A 24,286-nucleotide genomic window follows, 5' to 3' on the forward strand; every position below is an offset into this window, starting at 1 on the left:
GGAAAAAGGGTGCAAGAAAATGGATGGATGGACATTAAATGACTCTTTAAACTACCTGTCACTAAAATGGTTACCTCAAATCCAGCTTTTCTAATGTTTGACTATTTGAAATCTCAAGGCTTTTAATTTGAAGGGACCCCTGGCTTCTAAAATCAGTGAGGCCATTAGGTTTGCATGAATGGAAGCTGTGCTGCCAGTTGCCGCAACATTCCACTTCTCACCCTCCAAGGCATCTGTCCAATCAGAGAGCTGGAAATTCCTAAAATAACTACTGAAAGAGTTAAAGGAATTAAGCACTAATCTGTTAGAAATCTGCCAATTTCTGTTGAAAGCACAGCATGTAAATAATAAATTATCACACAATTTACATGTAATAAATATCAGTGCTGGTATGGTGGATAAGGAGTAATGGGCACCCAAATTGAAATCTGCCAAAAACAAGGCCATAGAAAGCTTTGGGCTGGCTTTGGACGGGACTGGCTTAACAGTAATTGTTCTTTTTTTATTATTATTCTGTATTTTTTTATGATCATTTAAATAGAACATTTACCGTTAAAAAAGGCACAACATTTTTTAAAAGCATATTTCCTTTCTTTCCAGACATATTAAAACAAACATATCGACTCATAAAACAGGAAGTTGTAATCCTGTACATTTATACAGAAGTTTTCAGAACCATTTCGGCTTGTAGCGGGTCATCATAGCGGGTCTCCTCCTCCTGATGACCCGCTCTCACCCCAGCTGCTTCAATTAACCAGCAGCTAAAATCCACCTGCTACTGACTGATCAGTTTTCTGCCTCCATGGACGCAATGGAGAAAGCTGTTGTCCTCAAAGGTAAGGTCCATGTTTCTGAAAGCGGCCTCATTTCCATCTGATTAGCCCAAAGGTTTAATTCCAAACGTTTCTCCCTTTCTAGACGTCAAAAGTTTTGAGTACTCTCCGTCGGAGTTGGACAGGGCCTTTTTCGGGGAGCAGAGTTTCCTGTCCGCTTCGTCTCTGGACCAACTGTCCACGTCGAAGCCTTCTAACGCGGATGGCTTTGACGGCAGGTCGTCCATCCTGGCGTCCCTCTGCTTGTCGTCGGATGCCATTTCTCCTTCCGTGGGGTTTCCACCCTGCGGTTTCAACATGAAGGAGGCGGACTGCTCCATCTCCATCTCTCCGCAGGGGAAGTTCTCTACCCCCCGCGTGCTTTCCAAAGAGCCCCGAAACTCCGTCTGTTTCGACCAGTCCCACGCGTTTCTCTCGGCTTCACAGGTCTCCTTGGATGTCTCCGTGATCAAGTCGGAAAGCAACAGCCCCAGGTTCTTCATAGAGTCCGGCACTCGGGAGCAAACGTGGAGCCCCAAACCCCAGCTGCCTGAAGTTTGCCCTGACCAGGAGGCCAACAGAGACGGTAGCTGACTGTGGAGGAAACGTTTGTGGAAGGAAAACCAGACTTTGACTCTCAATCAGGGTCAAATTACAGAATTTTTATAAAGTGTAGTCTAATAAAGTAAACACATTTGTTTCCATTAAATAAAATGCAGTGTGAAATAACATTTGTTTACAGTCTTGGTCTCCATGTAGTTTTTATATTGAAACCATGAGGAAAAAGTCTTGACGTGATTGTGGTTCTGATCAGAGTGGAGTGAATTGGGTCTCTGGGTCGAAGTCATGTTCCTGTAAAAAGTAAAACATTTGCTTTAGTGAAGGCTCCCACAGCAGTCGCCATACATCATGGTGTCTGGTCTTGAAAGGCATTTGTCAGGGAAAGCAATATTTGCAGGGCACCCGCCGTAAACTTAACCATCTCACCTGGTTAAGTTTCTTGAATTCTACCACCTGGAAGAAAATGTGTTCCAGGATGTGCTTGGCGTCCCTGTGCTCTTTATCCAGCTTCGGTGTCACACCCAGAATTTCACCACATTTGCGTACATAAAACTCAAGGTCATCATCTGTGCCTTTTAAAAAAAAAAAAAAAGTTTAACGGATGAGACAATTTAAATCTTTCACTCTTAAAGCTTTGCTTTACAAAATCTGCATATCCAGTCCATCATTGCATGTTAAATGTTTACAAGTAGGTCACCAAAATGAGCTTTAAGTAAAAAGTTTCCTGTTTATAATCTGGTCAGTAAGCAGATAAATTTGCACACAGGTGGAAAACTGCAGTGTGATTAAGGAGATCACACAATTTAACTACTAATGCAGATTAGACGATCACTGAAGAAATGGTTGAAAAGACATATCTACTGGCTCTATGTAGCATTAAACTTACTGCATGAATGTTAAGTTTACACATCCATATTTGGAATGTGCCCTGCATTTGCATTGAACCATCCTGATGTGTTTTTGGTTTGTCTCTAGCAGCTCTGAACACATCCAGATGGAACATTTTCCCCTCTTTTATTCTAAAAATTAAAAGGTCAAGTCAGATCCTGCTACAGAAGCAGTTTCCCTCTATTTAAGACCATCCACCTTCTCTGGATGATCCTGCCACCACAATATGTTACTGCTCATTCATGTTTTCATCACAAACGCAGTAAAAAGCTTAATTTCAGACTCTGACCAGAACACCACCTTCCAAATGTTGTCCTCCATGATGCCCATAAATTCACACCCTTCAATGCTCTTTTACCAATCAATACATCAACAAAATTTGACTTTTTGACTAAAACTAAGATGGCAAACTACAAATTTGACAACTTATGGCTTTCAACAACTTAGTAATTTAAATTTTCCTGATTCGTAGTTTCCTTTTCAATTTAGAGGGACAATTATGTATTGATAGGTTTGTAGTTGTACTAGAAAAAAAAGTGAAATTAATGTCACTAAATGTGAAATGATGTAAGGGGTAATTATTTTTTGCAAAGCCCTGTCTGACGTTTTGGTAATGAACTTAATTTGCAAGCTACCAACTCAATAGAAAGTTAGCCAGATATTGGTGATTCTAATCTCCTTACATTTATTGGTAAGTTGGGCGAGTCGTACTTTCTCAGAGGAGAACGTTTCATCGAGATCAAACAGGTCCAGCATGGGAGGAGGCAACTCACTTAACGCAGGTGGAAAGACCTTCCAAGGATAAAATAGCATCCATCAGTGTTACAATCTGTTTCCTGCTCAATGAATGCTGAATCCACAGACTCACAGCAGGCTGAAGCTGAGGCAGCGGCGTCTCAAACTGTGGAGTGATGAGCTGAAGCGGCTCGTGTTTCACATTGAGCTGCTTAAAGGAACTGCAAACACATTGTTTTAGCTATGAGAGACAGAAAAAAACCAGGCGTGTGTTGAACACTCGCTCCATATACCTTATGACTTCTGGTAAACTGTGGGGCGACAAATTGAACAAAGACATATCAAAGAGGGAGGTGAAGTCCCGCGGGTTCTCGTCTCCCTCCTGTAAACACACTCGCAGCTGTTCCGATAAGCGGCCCGTGTCTGGCAGCATTGTGTAGTCTGTAATCTAGGCGACACAACAACAGGAAGTGAGCTAACGGCGATCGCTGGTGGTGATCTTTTAATACGGTCCAGTCTGCACACCTCGGGATCCTCTGCATCGATCTGATTCAGCTGAATGTTTTCTGACATGAGCCACTGAAGCACAACGTCCTGCAATGAAATGAGGTAAACAGTTTGATTGCTGTTTTTGCATGTTGCTCAAAATGTTCTAAAAAAGAAGCTAAAAAAAAAATCATAAATTTCAAAGGTATACAGTTGCTGAAATTATGTAACTGATTAGGTTTAAAAGCCCATAAAGCTACTTTTAGTGTTTTCTCCACAGATACTTTCATGAGATCATAGATAAATATAAGTCAACAAGAAAATACGGTTAAACGTAAGCAGTGAAAAATCATGCTTTTTATGTAACTGGTGTCCCGGAGAAGTTTGTTTCCTTCTAGGTTTCTTTTTTAAGAGTAATGTTTGTGTTTTGGGGCTCTGATTACTGTCATATACCAGAAAATAAGCTGCAATTATTTTATTATTTTTATCGTTGTATCAATATATACCAACACATTTTGTGGTACCATTGGAAAACACACCCCTTTAAAACATTGAGCTGATCTTCACCCATTTGTTATCAATCATTTTACCAAAAGTTCTTCAAACGTTTGGACTCACCATTATTTTACTGTTCTCTTCCCTGTCTGTGTACTGATCACAGAACATGTGGCAGGAACCCAAAACGGCCAGTTTGCCAGACTCCTGTGTGAAACAAAATACTAATTATACTAATTATATTTACAGGTGGTTATTGTCATGAAGTTTGGGGGTAAAATATGTAGAAAGTATGAAATTAACGGGCCTTTCCGTGGTAGAAGGCCAGGACAGGCCTGTTGAGCGGGAAGCAGACGGAGCCGGTTGACAGAACAGCCACAGCAGGTTTAATCACGCTCAGTGTGGCTCCAAAAGGGTACACAAATGTCAGAGCCCTGCAGAAACCCACACAGGTCAACTCAACTTCAGACCACAGCAACCATACCAACCAAAGCAACCAGCTTTGGAAAGCATAGTTGCTTACTGTGTGTTGTTTCCAATAGCTTCATCCTCGATCACCCCGGTTACCACTTTGCCGGCAGCTCGACTGATTTCTCTTTAAAAAAAAAACAAGAAAAAGAAAAAAAGGAGAATGATAAAACTTCTGCAAATTAAAGAGTGCATTTCCATAACGAAGACCAGAAGGTGACAGCTGACCTGTTCAACACGCCGTTGGACACCAGGGCCTCCTTGGGGTGAAAGTATTTGTAGTACACATTCCGAACTACAGCATCTATTGCAGTGAAAGGAGAGAGAGAAAGATTGGTGCCGACTCAGACCGGCGAATCTGGGGTCTGCGTCAGACTGCTGTACGCACCACTGTTGACCATTATTCCAAACTCCTCCAGGAGGAAATTGATGTTTGTGTCATATTTCATTTCTCCTCCCTCTCCAAGCATGACCAGCATGTTTCCTCCTCCATCCAGGTAGTGCTTCAGCACCTCCAGCTGTGGAAAAAAATACGGGATAAGTTTGCACCAAACGATCTTCATTCTTCCTGAAGCTTTTGTGTAACATTCCGCTGCTGTGAAATGTCTTAATGCATATCACCTCTGATGCTGTGAACTTCTCCCTTGGGCCGGCAGTTATCCACAGCTTCACACCCTTCAGCTTCTCTACAGACAGTTCTTCCTTTATACTGCGAGGGATGAAGATGAGCTACTCAGTAAGGAGGATAAAATCTAAAGTCATGACACATAGTTTTAACTTCTTAAATTGGCTTGTATGTAGCCAGTATGGAGGGTAAAGTGTGACTATGTTTAGATAAAAAAATCATTTATCTAAGTTTAGACTAAGTTTAGATAAAAAATAATTAGCCTAGTTTTAATATAGTTTTATTTTATTTTATTAATCTACAGGTTACTGTATTTGAGTCAGTGTTTCTTTTTTCTTTTTTACTGTTTTCATGGTTATTGAGCCATTTTTAATAATGTTTTATTCTTTGTGTGTTGATCCAAATTGTTATTTTTGTCAAGAAATCTGACTCCCCTCACTGTAACCAAATCTATCTGATGGTCTAAATAAAATGTATTTACTGATTGTCCTTTGAAGGAAAACTTTTATCTCAAAATATATGTAATTATTTCACTGTGTATTTGTTTATTTATTTTATGGCTTTTGTGGCAGCGCTATTGTCACGAAATAATTTAAATAATTCAAACCCAGAGTACAGTGTAAATATAATCTCAATAAGTTAAAATGCCACTGAAAAGTTCACAATATTTAGATGCACTTACCAACCTCCCTACACATGAATGGATTTTGTTTCACAATCCTCTCAAGGCTGGAGATATTCAAGTTTCTTGTGCATAATTTTCTACCACTATCTTTCCCTTTCACTCAACTTTCTACTTCCATGCAGCTCTCTGTGAACACCGGGTTTATTTAGCAATGACCTTTGGCAGCTTACTCTCATTGTGGAGGATGTCAGTGATAGTCTTCTGGACAATTAAGTCAGTTTTCCCCCTGATTGTACAGGCCAAAACATTGATGTAATGTTATATTTCGGTATTATAAATAATAATGCTTTTATATGACATTCAAATGTACTAGGGTTTTCATTAGCTGTAAGACATGCAACTAATGAAAATATATACAACATATTATATGTATTATGCAGACCTATATAGAAGTTTCAAGTTTTGAACTGAACTTCCGTTTGATGGTATTCTAATTTATTGACACGCACCTTTACTTCTGTACTAATATGTCTAACTTAAACACGCTGACCGCAGTGGGGTTACTCTTACCTCTGGATCTTCCACTGCGCTCTGAGTCTCTTCTGCATGTACTTGTAGCCATTGTTGATGCCAAACAGCTCTCTTTTAGAAGCATTAAAGATGATGAAGCTCTGTTGTTCTTTCTCCATCGTTATTAATGTGCAAACTTAAGACTTCGGGTTGTGTTTGCTTCCATATACCTAAAAAAACAATATAAACTGAATATTAAACAAAGTCTCGTGCCTTCAGTAGACTACCACGTAGCGTAGAAAGCTAGCGGTAATGTTAGCACGGCTGTTTCACTGCACTTCATAGAGCGACAAAAAACAATTAAGCCAGCATTGTTTCACACATATCACAGAAACCGTTTCTAAGACTTACCTTTTTTTTTTAAATATACATGTTTGCAGTCCGCAGCTGAAAGAACAAAGCTCATAAACTGAGAAGCTAACGTTAGCTGCTGTCAGTATCTACCGCTAACGGGGTTGAAACACGTTAGTGTGATCAGTTTTCCGGATATGTGATTAAAAACAGAGTATAGAAAGGAGATAAAAAATACTTACTTCCTTTCAAAAGAATATTATTTTGTTATAGAATGTTATTTAGCGTTAACTAAATATCTTAAAGCTCTCCTTGAAGCGATGCATCATGGGAAGAATTGGTAACTAAGGGCGCGAACTACATAGCAACCGAGTGGCGTAGCTACGTGTCAAAACAAAAGCTTCCTCTAAGATTTTCTTAATTCCTTTTGTGGAATTGGCTTATTATAAAATTGTAGGTACTATATTTTATTAATATTTACATATTTAATTAAATTACAAGCAGGGATAGAGGAGGGAAAGATGACCGAGTCATCATACTTTTTACATTTAATTTCCCCATGGGATCAATAGTATTTTTGAATTTGAATTACTCCTAGAGTGATATTGAAAGTTTTCTCTTACTTTTCCATAGAAATCTCCAAAACACTTTCAACAACTTTTGGAGATTCTGCAAGGAAGGAAAATGTTGGCAGTAGATATTTACATAAGCTGTATAAAAGGGTTGCACAGTGGCACTGATAATAGACCCCATGTTTTAAATTATTTTCATGTATTTTGCATATGTGGGTTATTTCCTGGTACACTGGCTTCCTCCCACAGTACAAACATGGCCGAGTTTTAATTTTATGAAATAAAAAATAAAAATTCTTTCTTGCGCAATAATCTCTACCAGTTCCATGTGAAGAGATATAGAAAAGTCATGCTCAGTTTTTTATGCATCCCTTTGCATTTTAGTAAAACAGGGTGATTGTTCTTCAATCAGCCTGTTGATTGAACTGCTTGTTCCTCACAGGTTTTAAATGCATAAACATTTTATCACAAGTTACACGTTTATTGTTACAGTGCAGAATTCTCTTAATTTTTTCACATTCAAGCTAAATACAAAGAACATTTTGACATTAGTGCAACAATTGAAACAAGAGTGACTTCTGTGATACCCCTGTGAGGAAAATTATACATTAAAAACAAGTTACAATGCTTTGTGTTTCATGTTATCAAGGCACCACAGGTCAAAGATGTTGCAACATAAATCAACAAAAGGAGTTAACATTGCATATTGACTTTTACATTTTATATCATTGCATGAATGTTTCAAAGAAATACAGAAAAGCTTAAAGCCACTCTAGGTTTTTCCGTCTTTGGGAATGTGTTAATAAATAAAAACTAATTTATAAAATTGAGATATTTCAAGCTGATAGACAATGTCAAACTCTACAGTCATAATAAACGGTACATCTGTTTGCATCCGCAGGGGTTTTCAGATATCATCACATCTTTATTAGGTTCTAACATGGCTTATATTTTAGCCTCCAGTGCACAAACATATCCCACTCATTCATAAAACTGAATAAAATTGTATTCAAGTCCTGACATGTAAAATCCTAGAAGTTAGAAAGATTGTACTCACCCCCCCCCAAATGCATAATTTTAATTTATGATATTTGAACATTTTAAAAGCAATCCTTCCATAAAACACTTAAAAACAGCAGATGTCACTCATAATTATAGCAATTATGTAAAAAAAAAGAACTGCTATAGCTTGCTGTTCTCTGGGACAGGTTTGACTCTGAGGACCCCTTCCTGAGAACACGAGGCAGCCAGGACCCCATCTCTTCTCCACAGCCGGCCCTGAGCCAGTCCTCTGCTGCTTCCTGCAGGAATAAACAACCACACACCAAAAACGAACACAAATGTTAGGCTCAAACTGGAAATGGAGAAAAATTTAGGAAAAAGGACAAATCTGAGGTATCGTATCGGCCGATATCGACCTGATACAGAAAAACAGCTGAATTGACTTAAAACGCTTCTTTGTTTAAACACAGACATAAATGTAGTGAATTACAAATCTATTTGAAAACTCTGCACCAGTACAGCACACATAGATACACCAATGGCTTTACAACCTGTAAAATGACATGTAAAAACAACTATTTTATTAAGTCAGCGCAATTTAGAGTACAACAATTAATGTAGAAACTGAAACAACAGGTTGGCTACATTGGTCAAACATGTAAAAACAAATTGCAACAAACCTTCTTTCAAATGGTTCAGAAAATGCAATTAGGAATTCTAAATATGATGTAAAATAAATAAAGCATGACAGCACTCAAAATTAGACTGAATAGATCTGCCCTAATGCATAGGGCACATTGCCACCGATACCATATCTAGAATTTTTCAATATTGGCAACAATTTAGATATTAATATCAGATTGGTGCATCTCTAGGCATTAACTGGCTAGAGTGAGACTTGAAAATGGACACACCCCAAAATGTAAGGCTGAGCAATCTGTGTCCTTAGTTTAAGTATGATTACATGCAAAGAGCCTTTAAGAGCATTTTAATGAACCCCAAATTGAAGGTTCAGGTAGTACAACAGGTACTTCTGTTGTCATGGTTGGTACGTCAACTCAGGGAAAATTAGAGCGGTGAGAATTTATAACGATTTAAATAAGTCACTTGGAGAAACCTCTAACACAGTGGTGTCCAAAGTCTGCTGGCATATATTGCATGTTTTATTTCTCTCCATGATTTAACACACCTGGATCCAATGATGGCTCATCAGAAGGACTAAGAAGAACACTGACATTCTGAGAAGGTTGTTACTACCACCAGGGGGAGAACTAAAGTATGCAGGGTGTTTCGCCCTCCAGGTTCTGGCCTCTCCAGGACCCACTTTAGACACCACTGCTCTAAGAGGTCCTTGTTCCACCACTTCAAATGAGTGAGTCATTCATTAATCGAGCAGAACTCAGAATGGTGCCAACACTTATTTCGTATTTTGCTGTTCATCTTCACCATTGTTGTCCAGAACAAAGTGAGGCAGGTATGTGGGGACAGCGGGGTTACAGGAGGAGGTACTGACCTGCCCAGGGGCTGTCACACTCGTACAGCATCCACTCGTCGCTACGGAAGGTGCTGTGGAACCACATGGCGTGGTCCAGGGAGGCGGTGAAGCGGGCCTTGTATTTAGGGTACGGCAGCAATACCGTCCCCAGGAGGGCAAAGTCTGACACGTAGGCAGCCACACAGCAGTGCAACTTCATGTTTCCTTCACCTGCATAGGAACAAAAGCCATCTGCATCCACAGAACTCGTTCAATTATGTTTTTTTTTTGTTTTTTTTGCCGTTATGGGTTGTTCAGATATTACCGATATGTCCTCGCGCTCTGGCCCAGAACAGCCTCCGCGGTTGTCCTGAAACATGGCGGTAAAACTGTGCTGGGCTGACGGGCTTCACCTCGATGGGAACCTCTGTAGCCAGGAGTTTGTTCAGGCCTTGTTTTGCACTCTCTGTCAGGTCTGGTTTACTGTGAGGCGAGCAGATCCTCAGATCACATTCAGAGCAGAATGAAGACAAGAGTTTGTTGTGCAGCCAGATGGAGCAGTGAGTTCTCATCTGTCCTTTTTCTACAATTTCATTCACTTTTATAGGGGTGAGGCATTGCATGTTTGGACAAATCCCTTTGGTTTTTTATGCTGTGCAACGTTTTCTTTTTTTTTTTTTTAACTTTCAGATAGCTGTTGTGATGCACAACAATGGAAACAAGGTGCTTTTTCTCACAACCAGTAGCCAATTGGCATCTCAAAAGATCAAATGATACCTGAACTCTGATCCCAGATCAGAGGAGGAGGTGGCTTCAGGGATGAGGAGGTCCAGAGAGAGGGAGGAAATTCAGACCGTCTTAAATTCAAAACGTTTTAGCTATTCCCTCAACTAGGTCTGTCAAGATAACATATTTTGCTTGATGATAAATTGTTCCAGTAATTATTACGATACGCAATAATATTGTTGTTTTGAATCCATTTTCAAGTAATATATTTATACTAGTGTAATGATACACTCTCGGAGACCAAGAAACTTTAATTGTGTCAGTAAAACTTTAGCACAGGAAGTGGAAGACATTTTAAATATCCAAGACAAACAACCAAAAACAACAGAAATCAAATCCACGCACACACAAAAATAAAATGGATTAAGAAGTCTCTGTAAACAAACTTATCCTTCAAAAAATATCAGTGGAATCAAAACTGTTGATTTTGTTTTAATTTATCATGAGATTAATTGATTGCTTACCTCCAACATTGATTTTTATTATCTGACACAAAAACACTACTGTAAAAATATTACTGCTATAATATTCACTAGCAAATTTCACACAGGTGGGACAGAGTGCATCACCACCATGTAATTCTTTCACCTCATCAAAAACCTCATGTCCACCACAAAATACAGAGAGCAGAACATCTGACTGGTGACCTGCCAACCAGGCTCACATCTCCACCACAGAGAGCCGTACCTGAGGTAACGCTGGATGATCTCCTCAACGGTGGGCAGGTCTTCAGGCTGAGGGACCACCGGCATGGGGAACTGGTGCTGCAGCGGGCTCGGCTGCAGCAGCTGGAAGGACGCCTGGCAGATCAGGATGGGTTGTCCGTGCTGGATGGCCTTCACAGAGCGCACAGTGAAACTGCGCCCATCTCTAGTGCGGTCCACCTGGTACAGAACCGGTACCTTAGGGTCACCTGGAAGAAAAGAAAAGAAAACAAACACAAACAATGATTCAACTCTTCAAACTTTTGCTTGGCTCCAGATGTTAAATAACCCGAGTCTTACCTGCTCGCACAAAGTAACAATGGAGCGAGTGGGCATAGAGATCGTCACTGACCGATTTGGCAGCAGCCACCAGAGCCTGGCCAATGATCTGACCGCCAAATAAGCGTTGTGTGCTTGGCACCCAGTGGTGCGTTCCCCTGGGGGAGAAAGAGATGGGACTGAAATAAAATACCCTTATCAGATCCAGCTGCTCGTAATAAAACATAAAGCTGCCTGCAAGCAGGTTTAGTAGCTTCTAGCTGTTCCTAGAGATGAACTGATGGAGTTTGGCGGATGACCATTTTGATCTCCAGTTCATAGCAAAATAAAATATAAAAATAAATTTTAAAAAATTAACAGTTTTTATAAATATTGTTTTCCAGTAAGGGTGCAATGACAAATAGGCTCCAATTTCCATAACGTCGTGATCGGCCAATACTTACACGTGAAACCAATGTAAAGTGGACAACTTAGCAAGTTTGTTGCCAAGTTGTGACAAAAAGTTGTCACAACTTAGCAACACAAATAAAGTTATGCGTTTAGTGACAAAAAACAATTGTATTGGCCAAATTTGAAATCGTAAGGTTAGGCTTTTTAAAGATTGGTGATCGGCCAGAAAACTGCAATCGGTGCACTTCTTTTTTACAGCCTTTCTGACATTAGCAGCCATTTTTAATTCATATTGGAAGCAGAAGCTACATCTCACTTTTTTGACAGAGAAAGTGTGATCTCTAGATTTTTAAGAATATAGAGATCACACTTTCAACTCTATAACTTATTAGAGTAGACAGTATGTTGAATCAGACTGCTTGGGTGCAATATTTTTTCACCTTCTTATTTATTACTGAAAATAAGCCCTCAACCTTAACTCAGAACTTTCCGAAAGACTTCTCACATTTTCAATACCAGGAGGCTTCAGAGCAGGTTGAAACCCTTAAAATGATAAAAGTGTGTTCAGCTGTCTCCTGGAGTCCATCCCTCACTTGGACCTAATGTCCGGGGCCCTTAAATCCTTAAAATTAAGGATTTAAATTTAAGGTCCTTAAATCCAGGCCTCAAGGACCGGGGTCCTGCAGCTTTTAGATTCGCCTCTGCTTTAAAACACCTGTGTCAAATAGTCAGGTCATTAGCAGGACTCTGTAACTCAGCCACTTGATTGACTTGTGTTGGCCCAGACACATCTAAAAACGATGTGAAAGATTGGATTTTTGATTTTCTCATCAATATAAAAACAGGCCAGTTTTAGTTAGGAGATGATCTCAGTGCAAATCTAAATGTTTGTTTTATATTACAATTATTACAGGAACTGTAGTCAACATGACTATACAATTTGTTATAGTCTATTATAAAGCATTTTTCCCAGTGGTTTATAGATAATGCTTTTTTTTTTCTTTTACAAATTTTTTTTTTTTGAAAAAAAGTCACTGAAATTGTTTTATCCATGTTAAACTTGGAAAAACCAGTCACAATAAGCTTGCAGCTGTTTGCATGTGATTCAATCATTTTTTAAAATGAGTCGCGATCATGTGTATTTTTCAACCCATTTATTTACGTTTGCAGCGATTTATTCAGGCATCATGACAGTCGCCTACCCGAGACGGTTTTTTGGCATTGAATACCTCCCTAAAAACACAGCAGTGAAACTGTTTATCCTTTCAAAAGCCCCAGTTAACTAAAAGCAAGTGAACTAGAAGCAACGTTAACTCGAAGCAAGTGAACTAATTTCTAAATGTTGTAGAAGTGACGAACTGAATGAAGCTACTTGCCTGTAGAGGTCAATGTCCAGCTGCTCCAGGTTTAAAACACTGGTAACCAGGACGCTTCGGAGGTCCTGCGGGTACCGAGCTCCAGAACTTTCCGAGCTGTCATCCTCAGCTGAATTATGTGACTCTATTATATCAATTAACCGGTTAACTGCATCACTCTCGCTCACTTTCCCTTCTGCCATTTTCTTCAGCACTTCCTCTTATTTGCTTTAGGCTCGGTGCCAATCAGATATATTGCTCTTTATCGCCTCCCAGTGGTGAAGTGAGTTCCTTCATTCTATTTTCAAGCTTTCCAATGCATACGTATATTTGTAGATTACATATGAAATATTAATAGTTATTGAACTAAAAAAAAACAAGCAGGTAATTATATTTGTAAAAAAATGTATATTCCCTCAATGTTTTCACATTTCAAGTACAGCCTAAACTTCAACGTATTTTGAATTTTATGAAATCTAACAGAAAGTTGTGCATAATTGCGATGCAGTGGGGAATTCTGCATGTTTCAAAAGTATTTTTTGAAAACATGCATTCAAGTCTTAGTTATATACACTATATTTGGCAAAGTTATGCTCACCTATCCTAAATAGGACTCAGGTGTTCCAATCACTTCTATGGCCATGGGTGTGTAAAATGAAGAACCTAAGCATGCAGACTGTTTTTACAAACATTTGTGAAAGACTGGGTTGTTCTCAGGCGCTCAGTGAATTCCAGAGTGGAACTGTGATGGGATATCACTTGTGCAACAAATCCAGTCGTGAATTTTCCTCACTCCTAAATATTCCACAGTCAACTGTCAGCTGTATTATAAGAAAATGGAAGTGTTTGGGAACAACAGCAACTCAGCCATGAAGTGGTAGGCCACGTAAACAGACAAAGCGAGGTCAGCAGACAGTGAAGCACATAGTGCGAAGAGATCGTCAACTTTCTGCAGACTATTCAGTCACTACAGGCCTCCAAACTTCATATGGGCTTCAGATTAGCTCAGTAACAGTGTGCAGAAACTTCATGGAATGGGTTTCCATGGTGACCACCTGCATCCAAGCCACACTTCACCAAGTGCAATGCAAACCGTTGGATGCAGTGGTTTAAAGCACTCCACCACTGGATTCTAGAGCAATGGAGGTGCCTTCTCTGGAGTGACGTATCGTGCTTCTCCATCTGGCAATCTGATGGATGAGTCTGGGTTTGGTGGTTGCCAGGACAATGGTACTTGTCTGACTTCATTGTGCCAAGTGTAAAGTTTGGAGGAGAGACGATTATGGTGAAGGGTTATTTATCAGAAGCTGGGCTTTGCCCCTTGGTTCCAGTGAAAGGAACTCTGAATTCTTCAACATACCAACACATTTTGCACAATTCCATACTCCACACTTTGTGGGAACAGCTGGCCCCTTCCTCTTCCAACATGATTGAGAACCAGAGCACAAAGCAAGGTCCACAGAATACCTGTGGGATGAATTAGAACATAGACTGAGAGCCAGGTCTTCTCCTCCAACATCATATGACCTCATAAATGGACCCTGGAAGAGTGGTCAAAAATCCCCATAATCTCTCCTAAACCTTCTGGACAGCCTTCCTAGAAGAGTTGAAGCTGGTCTAGCTGCATAGGTGGACCAATGTCATATTGAACGTATGGATTAGGAATAGGTTGTTCCTTAATCTCATATGTGAGTGAAGGCTGGTGAATGAATGCTTTTGGCAATATAGTTTATTAGTCAGATTGGAAGCAGAGTGACTGTAAATAGAGGCAGCTGGTAGCACTGTTTCCTTGCAGCAAGAAAATCCTGTGTTCAAATCCCACCCAGTTCCATTTGATTTTAATTAAGAGTATTAGAGTAAATGGAGCTGAAAATGCAGTTGTATGCTACTTAGATGACAGGACACTTTGAAGTTTTGTGGTTGTAACGAGACAGAATGTGATTAATAAATGATTAATAAAAGGTGCTCATAATTAGGCAAATTTTGTGAGGAATAATTTTGGAAATTGCTGGAGATTTGTCTTTCATTCAGGTCGTAATAATCCACAGTACCACATTAAAGAGCATCTGAATTGCTTCTTGACGATGTTTTGTCTCTTTTCAGAGGTTGGGCAGATTCGTGTTTATTATATAACATGATGATTACATAAACTTGGAAGAACGGCCGTCCAATCGCATTCTATTCAATACATCAACCAGGGGAAAAAAATCAGGAACTGTCGGATAGTTTTTGCTTTGTTTGTAACACTCGCAGAAAAGATCCATTAGTTTCTCATTAACTGTTACTAGCTGTTGGTTAGCATTTCCAAGTAAAGTTAAGCATGATCAAATATGCAAATTCCTGAATGGCAATGGCATAAAAGATTTATAAAAATAAAAAAAAAATCTGAACTTCAGAACTGAGCATCAACTTGCTGTGTGAATATAAAGCTTAAAACTGGAAAGATCTAAAAAAAAGGGAAAATAGTAATGTCGTTTGCTGGGAAATGTCCTTGTTTTTTCTAGAAAATTTCTGAGATTAATCTAAAAATTTCTGAGTTGTTTTTTTTTTTTTTGCTGGAAATTTCCTCTTTCTTTCTACCTTCTATGCCCACACTGTCGTAGTATCTTGTACTGTGATGTATAGTAAATAAACTTAATATAATAATAATAATAAAGCCATAATTTTATTTGTTCTGAAAAGGTAATGTCACTGAGAACCTCCACCCCCCACAATAATTGCTGCTATTTAACAAATCTGTTTTAAGGAACAGTCCACTTTCACGCTCCATGTCTAACTCAACTGTGTGTTGAGAAAAATCACGAGAAAAGATTGAAGGGGGTTTTTGGGGGTGTGGGGGAATCACGTGTTTTTTGGCACCGTCGACACTCTATAATGCTGCGCTCGTAATGAATTTCCCGCTGGTGGCTGCTGCTGACCGGGGAGCCGCAGCTGCAGCAGCGGAGCGCAGCGCATGAAATCAGCGCCTACCACTTGATGCCGCTGACCTTGGCCGGTTGGTTGGCTGTTGGCGGAGATCACGCCTCTTTCAAGCTTTTTTTAACCTTTTTTTTTTCTTCTTCTTTCTCCAACCATGGCATCATCCTCATCATCAACAGCATCACCATCCGACGGGCTGGATGATGAATGCGTGGTGCAGCGCGGAAGATCTCAGAGTGACCCGAGCAGCATCACCAAGGTCCGTTCGGGAGAAGCCCACGGTCCAGGTAAGAGGATGAGAGGAGGGCGCCGGCTGGGCGTCTGTTTTTTTTTCTTTCCTTTTTCTTTTTTTGTTCTTTTTCCGTTTGATGCCGGTGAATCACGTGTGCGTGGTCGCGTGCTCGGTGATACCGCTGATACTATGTGCAACATGCGTCGTCATGTGCGTATTTTTGCGCTGCGCTGCAGGGCCTTCCAGGAACCCCCCACGCCCCCCCCCCGCCCCCATCATGATAAAAATGTCACGTGGGCATTTCTGGGGCTGTGTGCATTCTGTCATGCTTCCATCACAGTGTCGAGTCTGTGACGCAATCTGTAAAACAACCTTATTATTCCATAAATCTGATCATTTTCATTGGGTTTATGATGTTTTTGCTTTGAATTTTCCCTTTACATGTTCCCTTTACTTAAAGCTGGACCAGCGCTGCTGCTGGTGGTGTATTTGGCTGTTTCCATGGTGATCCAAATGGCAGAAGGCAGTGCCAGGCTTTCCAACTGTGAGGCGACATGGTGCTCATCTGTCTGCTCCACTTTTTTTCACGTCTTTCCAGTAGCAGTCGTAAGCCATTCCAAATGAATTGCCAGTTCAGGCCTTGACGTTGGCCTTTAGTGTTGAGGTGGGATCCCCATTTCTGCTGGACGGTGTTGGGAAAGTGTTTTCTGTTGCTTGGCAGCCTGGGAGCTTTTTAAAAAGCTACTGCTGTGGAGTGTTGATAAATGTATAGGAGTATAGCTTTTTTTTTTTTTTGTAAATTGACAGCAGATTATAAAAACCTTAATCATTTTCATTTACATGATTTATTGTTTTTCTCTTTCCTCTCTTCCTACCAAAACCTGGATGGCAAAAGTCTTCAGTCTGGTTCTTCAGTCTCAATAAGTCAATTTTTGAAGGACAAAAATGTATTCATACATGTTTTCTTTACAGACTTCATGATTTATTTGTTATTGTTTCTGTTGTTTTCCGTTTTTATTTTGACTATTTAAAATTTCTTCCTGTTTGTGTTAAATGTTCATCATCTGTTGCTGCGTGTTGCTACGTTATTATGCAATTACCATGTTATTACTTGAAAATGGTCTCAAATCAACAATATGATAATTTACGACAATAATGTCTGGGACAATTTATCATGCCAAGGACCAAGGCCCCCCCACGCGGGCCACGTCCGCGCGGGCCACGTCCACAGAAATTACAAAGAACAAATCTGGTTCTTAATCAAATCCTAATGAGTCAAATTGAAAGTGTCATGGAGTCATCAGCCTCATGACATTAACACTGACATGAAAAATAATGTTGAAGAAATAAATATATCAAATCTAATTAAAAACAAACAAGTGATACGTTATTTACTGTTATGGTCTGTAAAATGTATTTATTCTCAGTATAGATATGGTCTCAACAAACCCATGGCACTTCAACAATATTATTTTACATTTTATCTGGAAATAGTGTCTGTTTATTCTTGCCATACAGTCCTCTGTATTAATTATTGCTCGAAATGTCTTGCCATACCAGTTTATTCCTCTGTATTTACTTTAGCTTCTTAGTTTATTCTTGCATTTTGTTCTTCATTCATTTCCATTTAGTTTCCTTTGATTAATAGTATCCTCTCTTGGTTTATTGCTATGTCCACTTTAGTTTCTTTCCTGTTGCTAAATTTATTTTATCGTTTATTGACGCTCACCATCAGTAATCTTCACTCATCACCTGCTGCGCTGCCGAATTGTCATGTGTTTCACATCATGTGTTGATTTTTCACTGTTCAGCGTCAGATTCTCTGTTTTTATGCCATAATTCACATCTAGTTCGTTGCTCCATTTTATGTCTTGCTTCTCTTGTTTCAGAGTTTTTGCGCAATGTGCGCGGCTTTTTTTTTTTGTTGTTGTTTTGTTTTGGGGGTTTTTAACTCCCTATGGTGCGCAGTGTTTGGGAAGCGTATCGATGGGGAAAAGGCAGACTGACATAAACCTTTTAAAACAACGTAAACAATTTCGGTATTCTGATTATTGAAATTTAAAAGTGCTTTGGTATCGTTGTTCTATCACACCCATTTCATACCGGACCACTTACAGCACCGGTGTTAACGCTATAAAATGAACGCTCTCTATCGTGGTATCATCCATTGGAGGGATTTTGTTATTTAAATGGATTAATTCTTCAGAGGGATACAAAGTGAGGGTATCGTGAATTTAGTAATTACATGTTCATAAGACCAATTTTCTGTTGTCCTCCCATGGAAGCGTGCAGCTTTCAAACGGAAATAAAACCCTTTAAGTCTCTGCTTTGACATGATCACAGCACTGCCAAAACATATGTACAAAAATACCAGACAAAGTGAAGCAAGACCATCAGCTGGACTGATGCGGTGAAGCTACTAGTAGCAGGAGAACGGAGCTGCGCCAAGAAGCTACAAACACTGAATAGAAGGAGAACTGCCATTGATACAGTTGCAGCCAAGCATGTTTTAATGTTACAAAATACAGTTTTAGCAAGTTGCTCAAAGTCTAACCTGGTATTATTGTGCACATAAGGTGTAAAGTTTACCTTCGACCTAACGCCCCCCTAAGGAATCCCAGCACCCCCCTTTTGTAAAAGTTTCCACCAGCGCCCCCTGCCGTCCTCTGAACGCCCCCCGGGGGGCGGTACTGCCCACGTTGAGAACAGCTACTCTAGTCCTTCTGCCAGCGGCTCACTGACGCTGGCTGTGTTGGTGCCCTCACTCCTCTTCAGGGCTCGTCGTGTTCTCATGGTTGTTATGGTTATGACAGTGTGTTCATTTCTGTCTGAGAAGCTCTGAGTCAACATCAGAAGGGTGTAAAATTGCCCTTGTGTAATCGTTTTAGACCTAATGTCCACCCACCAGCCCACTGTTCCCGTGTCGGTGTCTTCCATCCGCATCAGGATGCTCTGCAGCGAGTCGTCCCGCTCCTCCTCTGCTCTTCCATCCCATCACACTTGATGCTAGCACTTTAGCTATCAACCCAGTTATGACTGAATTCACTGCTTGAAGAATCATGTCCATTAATAGGGATAAAAGCGGGAGCAACAGATCTCTGATGTCAAGGAGATCAGCTGCATAATCGCCTTGACAAAATTTTCATATGACCTCTCAATACAAGTATTACAAAGTAATGCATTGCAACACTTGGGCATTTAAAGTTTCTAAGTTTTGTACCTCTTATATGGCAAAATACCTACCAACGGATGGTAAAGTTTGCTTCGTCACAACTTATTCTGCAAATGTTTCCATCGACCCTTCAGCGCATTAACTCTTTTTTGGAAAAGCCAAAAACCACCTCAAGCAAGTATAAAAACGTTTCTGCAAAATTGAGGAAGTTATATAGAATTTTGTCAATTTGATCAACCTTTTTTAATGCATTGCTTCAAAATGCAAATAAAAAAATGTTCGAAGCACAGTTATTGTCTGCTCTGAGTGTGGCTGTTCAGAAAGCTGACTGCTGCTGCGGGTAAGATAATGACAAATTCTCTAAACAGAAACCCACTTATCTCTTAAAGGGGTGGTATCATGTAAAAAAAACTTTCTTGAGCTTTACATCATGTTATTATTTTCCTATTCAAAAACATGAGTGTTACTTTATTCTTTCATACATGTTTGAGAAATTCTTTAGTCTCCTGTGTCAACCATTCAACTGTACAAAACTCCACAATATGGGTTAAATGGTTAATAGAGTGACTTTCGCAGTCAGGCTTTTTACCAAAATGATTTTATCTGAGCTAGGACTGGGTAGATCAGTTATCAGTTCTGCCTACATATGATAAAGCTCATAAAATCATTTGATGAAAATAATGTAGTTGCCAGAACATGAAAAAAGTGAAATTGCTACTGTTCATGTCCTGTTTTACTGTTTTTCTGAACAACATGCCGGTCTGCTGAGGCTCCCCTCGTCTCTTGCTGTTGCCCTGTTGCCTGCAGTCTGTGAGAGCCTCTTGTCCTTTTTAAAGGGGGCGTTGTTGTTCTTTTCTGACATGCTGCACTAACATCAGAGGCTCTTATCGTCCAACCGCTGCACCTCCACCTCCACTTTTCCCTTTCAGCTGCACATGGCCTTCAGCTCAGTCCTCTCTATCAGTCAAATGAGAAAAGGTATGGGCGGCTGCATGAGGCTGGGATTCCTTTTATTTTGCTTGCCTTATGTTTTATTAATCGGGGAGCCTGTTTATAAGACAGTTTGTCTCATTCTGAATTCAGAGCTGTGAGCGAACTGTGAGAACAGAAGACCCAGCACCTGGCAGCTCATGCCTACATGCACGCATAGACCCGTCTCCATAGACACACAAGTCATAGAGCGCACACTCCAGCTCACGAAAGGTGTTCCTATAGTCTGGAAAGAAGAAACAAAAGAAAATCTATTTCACTCACACAGCATATCTGCAGGATTGCAGCGTGTGGCACCTGTTAGGCAGAATCTGGGTCCTGAAGCTCACAGAACATGGATTCTATCTCTTGCTGCAGCCTCTTCCTCCATGTTTTTAATTCACGCCTGTTCTTAGTAGGGGCTTATCTCAACTCCCAGAACCGTTTTATTGAGAGCAGTGCTCGGGTTCTGGGTAATTAAGAACACCAGAAGGTTTCTTGATAACTCAAGATCAAACAATTGCATGGAAACAATACTGAAGAGGACCTGGGTGGACTGAAAAGGCTAGAATTTCAATTTTGGAGGAATCCTGTTCACATATTCACCTATTTGCAGATTTCTGTGGAACGGAGCTCCAGGTTATTTGTGGAATAACTTGGAGCTATTGAATATGTGCTCTATTCATAGATTCATGGAACACATAGAACTTCAAAGAAAATGCAGTGAGGGAAGTGGTGTGTTTGCAAGCTAATATACAATGAATGTGAATATTTATGTGCTTCAGTTATTACTGTTGCTCTTTTAGACCGTATGGGTGACCATGTCATGTTGTTTGTGTCAAAATTTAAATTATTGCATATCCAACGGTGTCTACTTCCTTCTTGAAGGAGGCTGTATCCTTTCTAAAGCTAGCTACTGATTGACTAATAACAGCCATTGCAAGCAAATTAGGAGACAACTTGCAGCATGTCTAGGCTGGTTAACCTCTGTATTTGCCTTCTTCCTCTGATGTCCAATAGCAGAAGTAGGCTAATGCTAACATTGGCTAGGCCAGGATTAGCTTTGGAGATACTGGTAACTAGCCAGGGCTGGTCACCCACTGGAATGCCTACTAACTGTGCTGTCCATTGCCACATATATGCTAACGCTAGCATTGGGTTGGCAAGCAATAGCCTTACAGAAGCTGGTGGCCATCATCCCAAGGCTGGTCATTTGTGATTTCTAAATGTTTCTTTAAAGAACATTTTATTGAGAAAACTGGTTGGTGTTCAATCTGCAGTTGATATAAATTAGACATGCTGACTTGTTCTTTTAACAGTTTATTGTAATCCAATTTTTCAGAACCTTGAGCATCTGTAATTTGTTCTAGTTTATTAAGAACTAGAACAAATTAACCATCTCTTCAAACTGAAAGCAGACTGCTTGTCACCTAGTTTGTACTTTGCGGATATAATGTCCTGAGATAAGGAAGCAGCTACCAGTGGGGGTGTAATATTCTTAATTTTGGCACTTGTAGCATGATGGGAGAGAAGAAGAGAGATGCAAGAGGTTATTGAGTTAAAAGGAATGTTGTAAGCTCAAGACATCGTTTCCAGTGATTAATGCAAATGCAACTAGAAGCTGAAATACTTAGGTGCAATGATACCTCCTCGACTCTGATTGGTGTTTCCCCGCTAGTCTGCCTAAAGACCAAGGTCTCAGTTTGTTGAAGAGAAATCTGTTGAGGTTTCAAAGTATATGTGAACACCAAGCAGACCAGACACTGCTCCAAAAGAAGGAAGCAGACTATAGCGCAGGGCCTTCTGGGTAAGTACAACCAAAACAAATGTGTGTATATCACCACCACAGGAGAGGAGGTGAACAAGTTGTTGAAGGGTTTGGTTTGTTTTACACAGTATAGTGTCAAAGTTAACCACATCAGCTGAAAATATAACAAATGTTGTCATTTTGATCCCCAATCCAACAGAGTCTGCTGGACGAAGGTGTGAACAAATCCTTAGGTTCTGCTCTACAGAAGATTTATTCAAGCTAAAACAAAAACCTTGAATTAAAAGAAGCTGGAAACCAGTTGAAAACTAAAGAATTGAGTCTTTTTGTAGACATCTGAACAAACTCAAACTGTAATACTTTTGAAGGGAACAAAGTAAACGCAGCAAAACGTGGTCAAAAAAGTAATGAAACCGTCAGTAATGGTCGCCACTAGAGGGCTCCACTCTGCAGATGGGATAAATAAGTGAGGTGACTGTCACGGTGGGCCTGGTACCGCAAGCAGCAAATCTCTCATATAGGATAGGGACAAATGGAGTGTGCAAGGTCGAACTTCCCACTGAGTGAGGATGCACAGTCACTGGAGTCTGGATTACTCAGCAGCCTGCTCCAGGATTTGCGATTGCTGCCTGACCACTGTACACTCAGTGTTATAATGATCATTAGGATATTTTAAAATGAAATCCAGTCAGATGTGGATAAAATGAATAAGCCAATGCTTTATTTCCCTCTCATCCAGGATCCTCATACAGTATTTTTAGACATGCTGCAGGCCCCTCAATTTCTTCCATCTTCTTTTTGTTTCAAAAGACGAGCTGCAGTGATGAAGGCATTAACATGAAGCCATTTGAAGTAAGACTCCTTATATATCCCTGTAGGTGCTGCTGTGTATAGATTTTACCCTTGAGTCTTGGTGGCATTGATTCTTTTAAATTACTTGGCTAAGATTGAGTGGCTCAGAGGAGCGTTCAAATCATATCTCCATATTTTCTGCCGAGTCATCTCCTGCGTTGTTATGCTTTTTGCAGAGACGTCCCTGGGTCCCACTGACTACAGCACCCTGGGGTGAATCACAGAGAGCACGACAAAGCATGACATCACCCTGGACCGATCTAACAAGAGGACACAAGCACTATTATGCAGGAGGCTGTCATGTGATGTGGAGCAGCAGCAGCAAATAAACAGAGCAATAAGGGTTTTATTTCTGCACACAAAGACAAAACATGTCAAAATATCAAGCAATGTGAAAGAAAATGTTTTTCAGGTTTGTCATGTGCAAAGGCTAATCCGCCATTAATCCTCTCTAAAAAGCTAATGAAGCAGGGAATTGTGTGCAAAGTGTGGCTATGTTAAGAGTCTGACAAATCAGTATCTTACCTGAAGTGAATAACTCTTCACCACTTATGCTGCGTTCAGATTTGAATGATTTGAGGATCTGCTTTACATGCAAAGTCTATGCAGACGCACATCCACAGGTGTATCGTAAAGTCTCATGGTGGATCTGCTGTCACACATTTTGACTTTGCTTAACGGGTGTCCATCACAACTGCTGCTGGAGTTGTTTAGTAGCTGGACATGGAATATCAACCAATCAAAGAGACTCCTCTATATGACGTAGTGGCCTGTAGTTGGTGTCCTGGCAGGAGATGTAGGCACTGATGCGGGTTAGTAAGCCGTGAAACTGGGCCTGACTGAGACACCATTGATAGTGACCTTTGTCAGCAAGTGGCTAAGTTGTGAACCTCAGAACATCTCTGAATCATCTGGTGAATTCAAACATGGTGCAGAGGCGCCCGACAAAGACGCTGTCTTGCTTTTAGTAAATAAAGCCACAATACTTTGTATACATTTCATCTGCCATTGTAGAAAGTGATCAGCAGAGGAAAATAAAGGCAAAAGTCAAGAGGCTCCTCCCAATGCGCAGGATGCCACACTTTGCTCAGACACATTTCTAGAGCGATTTTGATGCTCAATATTAAGCGTCGGACTTGTGCACAACCATCCAACTTGAGGCCTGGGTTGGAACCCAGCATTATGCTTTGTTTCCACCGAGAGGCATGGCACAGCATAACATCACGTCATATTACTGCACCGAAAAAAAGCCACTC

At 40.3% G+C, this 24,286-nt stretch overlaps 3 protein-coding genes across 9 annotated transcripts in view; 1 reads left to right on the forward strand and 2 right to left on the reverse strand.

The window, feature by feature from the left end:
• Nucleotides 1-1,453: 1,453 nt before the first annotated feature.
• Nucleotides 1,454-6,954, reverse strand: ift52 (intraflagellar transport 52 homolog (Chlamydomonas)). Of its 5 annotated transcripts, none has more exons than XM_081607465.1 (15): nucleotides 6,799-6,918; nucleotides 6,617-6,652; nucleotides 6,266-6,435; nucleotides 5,067-5,154; nucleotides 4,834-4,963; nucleotides 4,674-4,749; nucleotides 4,501-4,572; nucleotides 4,285-4,411; nucleotides 4,101-4,184; nucleotides 3,522-3,590; nucleotides 3,290-3,444; nucleotides 3,130-3,217; nucleotides 2,945-3,053; nucleotides 1,800-1,945; nucleotides 1,454-1,664 (listed from the first exon to the last, which is right to left on the reverse strand). In XM_081607465.1, exons 3-15 carry the CDS (start codon nucleotides 6,382-6,384, stop codon nucleotides 1,623-1,625), a joined length of 1,305 nt encoding a protein of 434 aa, XP_081463591.1. In that variant the 5' UTR covers nucleotides 6,385-6,435; nucleotides 6,617-6,652; nucleotides 6,799-6,918; the 3' UTR covers nucleotides 1,454-1,622. The 5 variants fall into 5 exon arrangements, with proteins under 5 accessions (XP_081463591.1, XP_081463590.1, XP_008408408.1 ...); XM_081607464.1 differs by having other exon boundaries at nucleotides 6,617-6,711; nucleotides 6,799-6,917; XM_008410186.3 differs by lacking the exon at nucleotides 6,617-6,652 and having other exon boundaries at nucleotides 6,799-6,954.
• A 634-nt stretch (nucleotides 6,955-7,588) lies between these two features.
• On the reverse strand, nucleotides 7,589-13,399 carry acot8 (acyl-CoA thioesterase 8). The gene is made up of 6 exons (XM_008410202.3): nucleotides 13,140-13,399; nucleotides 11,395-11,531; nucleotides 11,078-11,303; nucleotides 9,930-10,087; nucleotides 9,644-9,835; nucleotides 7,589-8,429 (listed from the first exon to the last, which is right to left on the reverse strand). Exons 1-6 carry the CDS (start codon nucleotides 13,319-13,321, stop codon nucleotides 8,311-8,313), a joined length of 1,014 nt encoding a protein of 337 aa, XP_008408424.1. The 5' UTR covers nucleotides 13,322-13,399; the 3' UTR covers nucleotides 7,589-8,310.
• phactr3b (phosphatase and actin regulator 3b) overlaps nucleotides 9,484-24,286 on the forward strand; it is a 60,847-nt gene continuing 46,044 nt past the window's right edge. Inside the window, exons 1-2 of one of the 3 annotated variants that reach the window (XM_081607462.1) lie at nucleotides 9,484-9,502; nucleotides 16,217-16,324. In XM_081607462.1, coding sequence (XP_081463588.1) covers nucleotides 9,499-9,502; nucleotides 16,217-16,324 — 112 coding nt within the window. In that variant the 5' untranslated portion in view covers nucleotides 9,484-9,498. Of the gene's footprint in view, nucleotides 9,503-15,946; nucleotides 16,325-24,286 lie in introns of those variants that run through there. The other 2 variants (XM_008410193.3, XM_008410198.3) reach the window with 2 other exon arrangements.

This window comes from Poecilia reticulata, chromosome 5 (assembly GCF_904066995.2).
Source record: "Poecilia reticulata chromosome 5, P_reticulata-male-v2, whole genome shotgun sequence".
Lineage (NCBI taxonomy): Eukaryota > Metazoa > Chordata > Actinopteri > Cyprinodontiformes > Poeciliidae > Poecilia > Poecilia reticulata.

Bases quoted from the DNA above. Each gene is read 5' to 3' on its own strand.
- acot8 (XM_008410202.3), bottom strand. From the start codon at position 13,321: ATGGCAGAAGGGAAAGTGAGCGAGAGTGATGCAGTTAACCGGTTAATT. The intron at 11,532-13,139 runs GCAAGTAGCTTC...TTTCTCCCCCAG, and splicing joins CTGGACATTGACCTCTACAG to GGGAACGCACCACTGGGTGC. The intron at 9,836-9,929 runs GTAATATCTGAA...GTTCCTATGCAG, and splicing joins CAGAGCGCGAGGACATATCG to GTGAAGGAAACATGAAGTTG.
- ift52 (XM_008410186.3), bottom strand. From the start codon at position 6,384: ATGGAGAAAGAACAACAGAGCTTCATCATCTTTAATGCTTCTAAAAGA. The intron at 4,573-4,673 runs GTCAGCTGTCAC...TTTTTTTTAAAG, and splicing joins TCCAACGGCGTGTTGAACAG to AGAAATCAGTCGAGCTGCCG. The intron at 3,218-3,289 runs GTATATGGAGCG...ATGTGTTTGCAG, and splicing joins AGTTTACCAGAAGTCATAAG to TTCCTTTAAGCAGCTCAATG.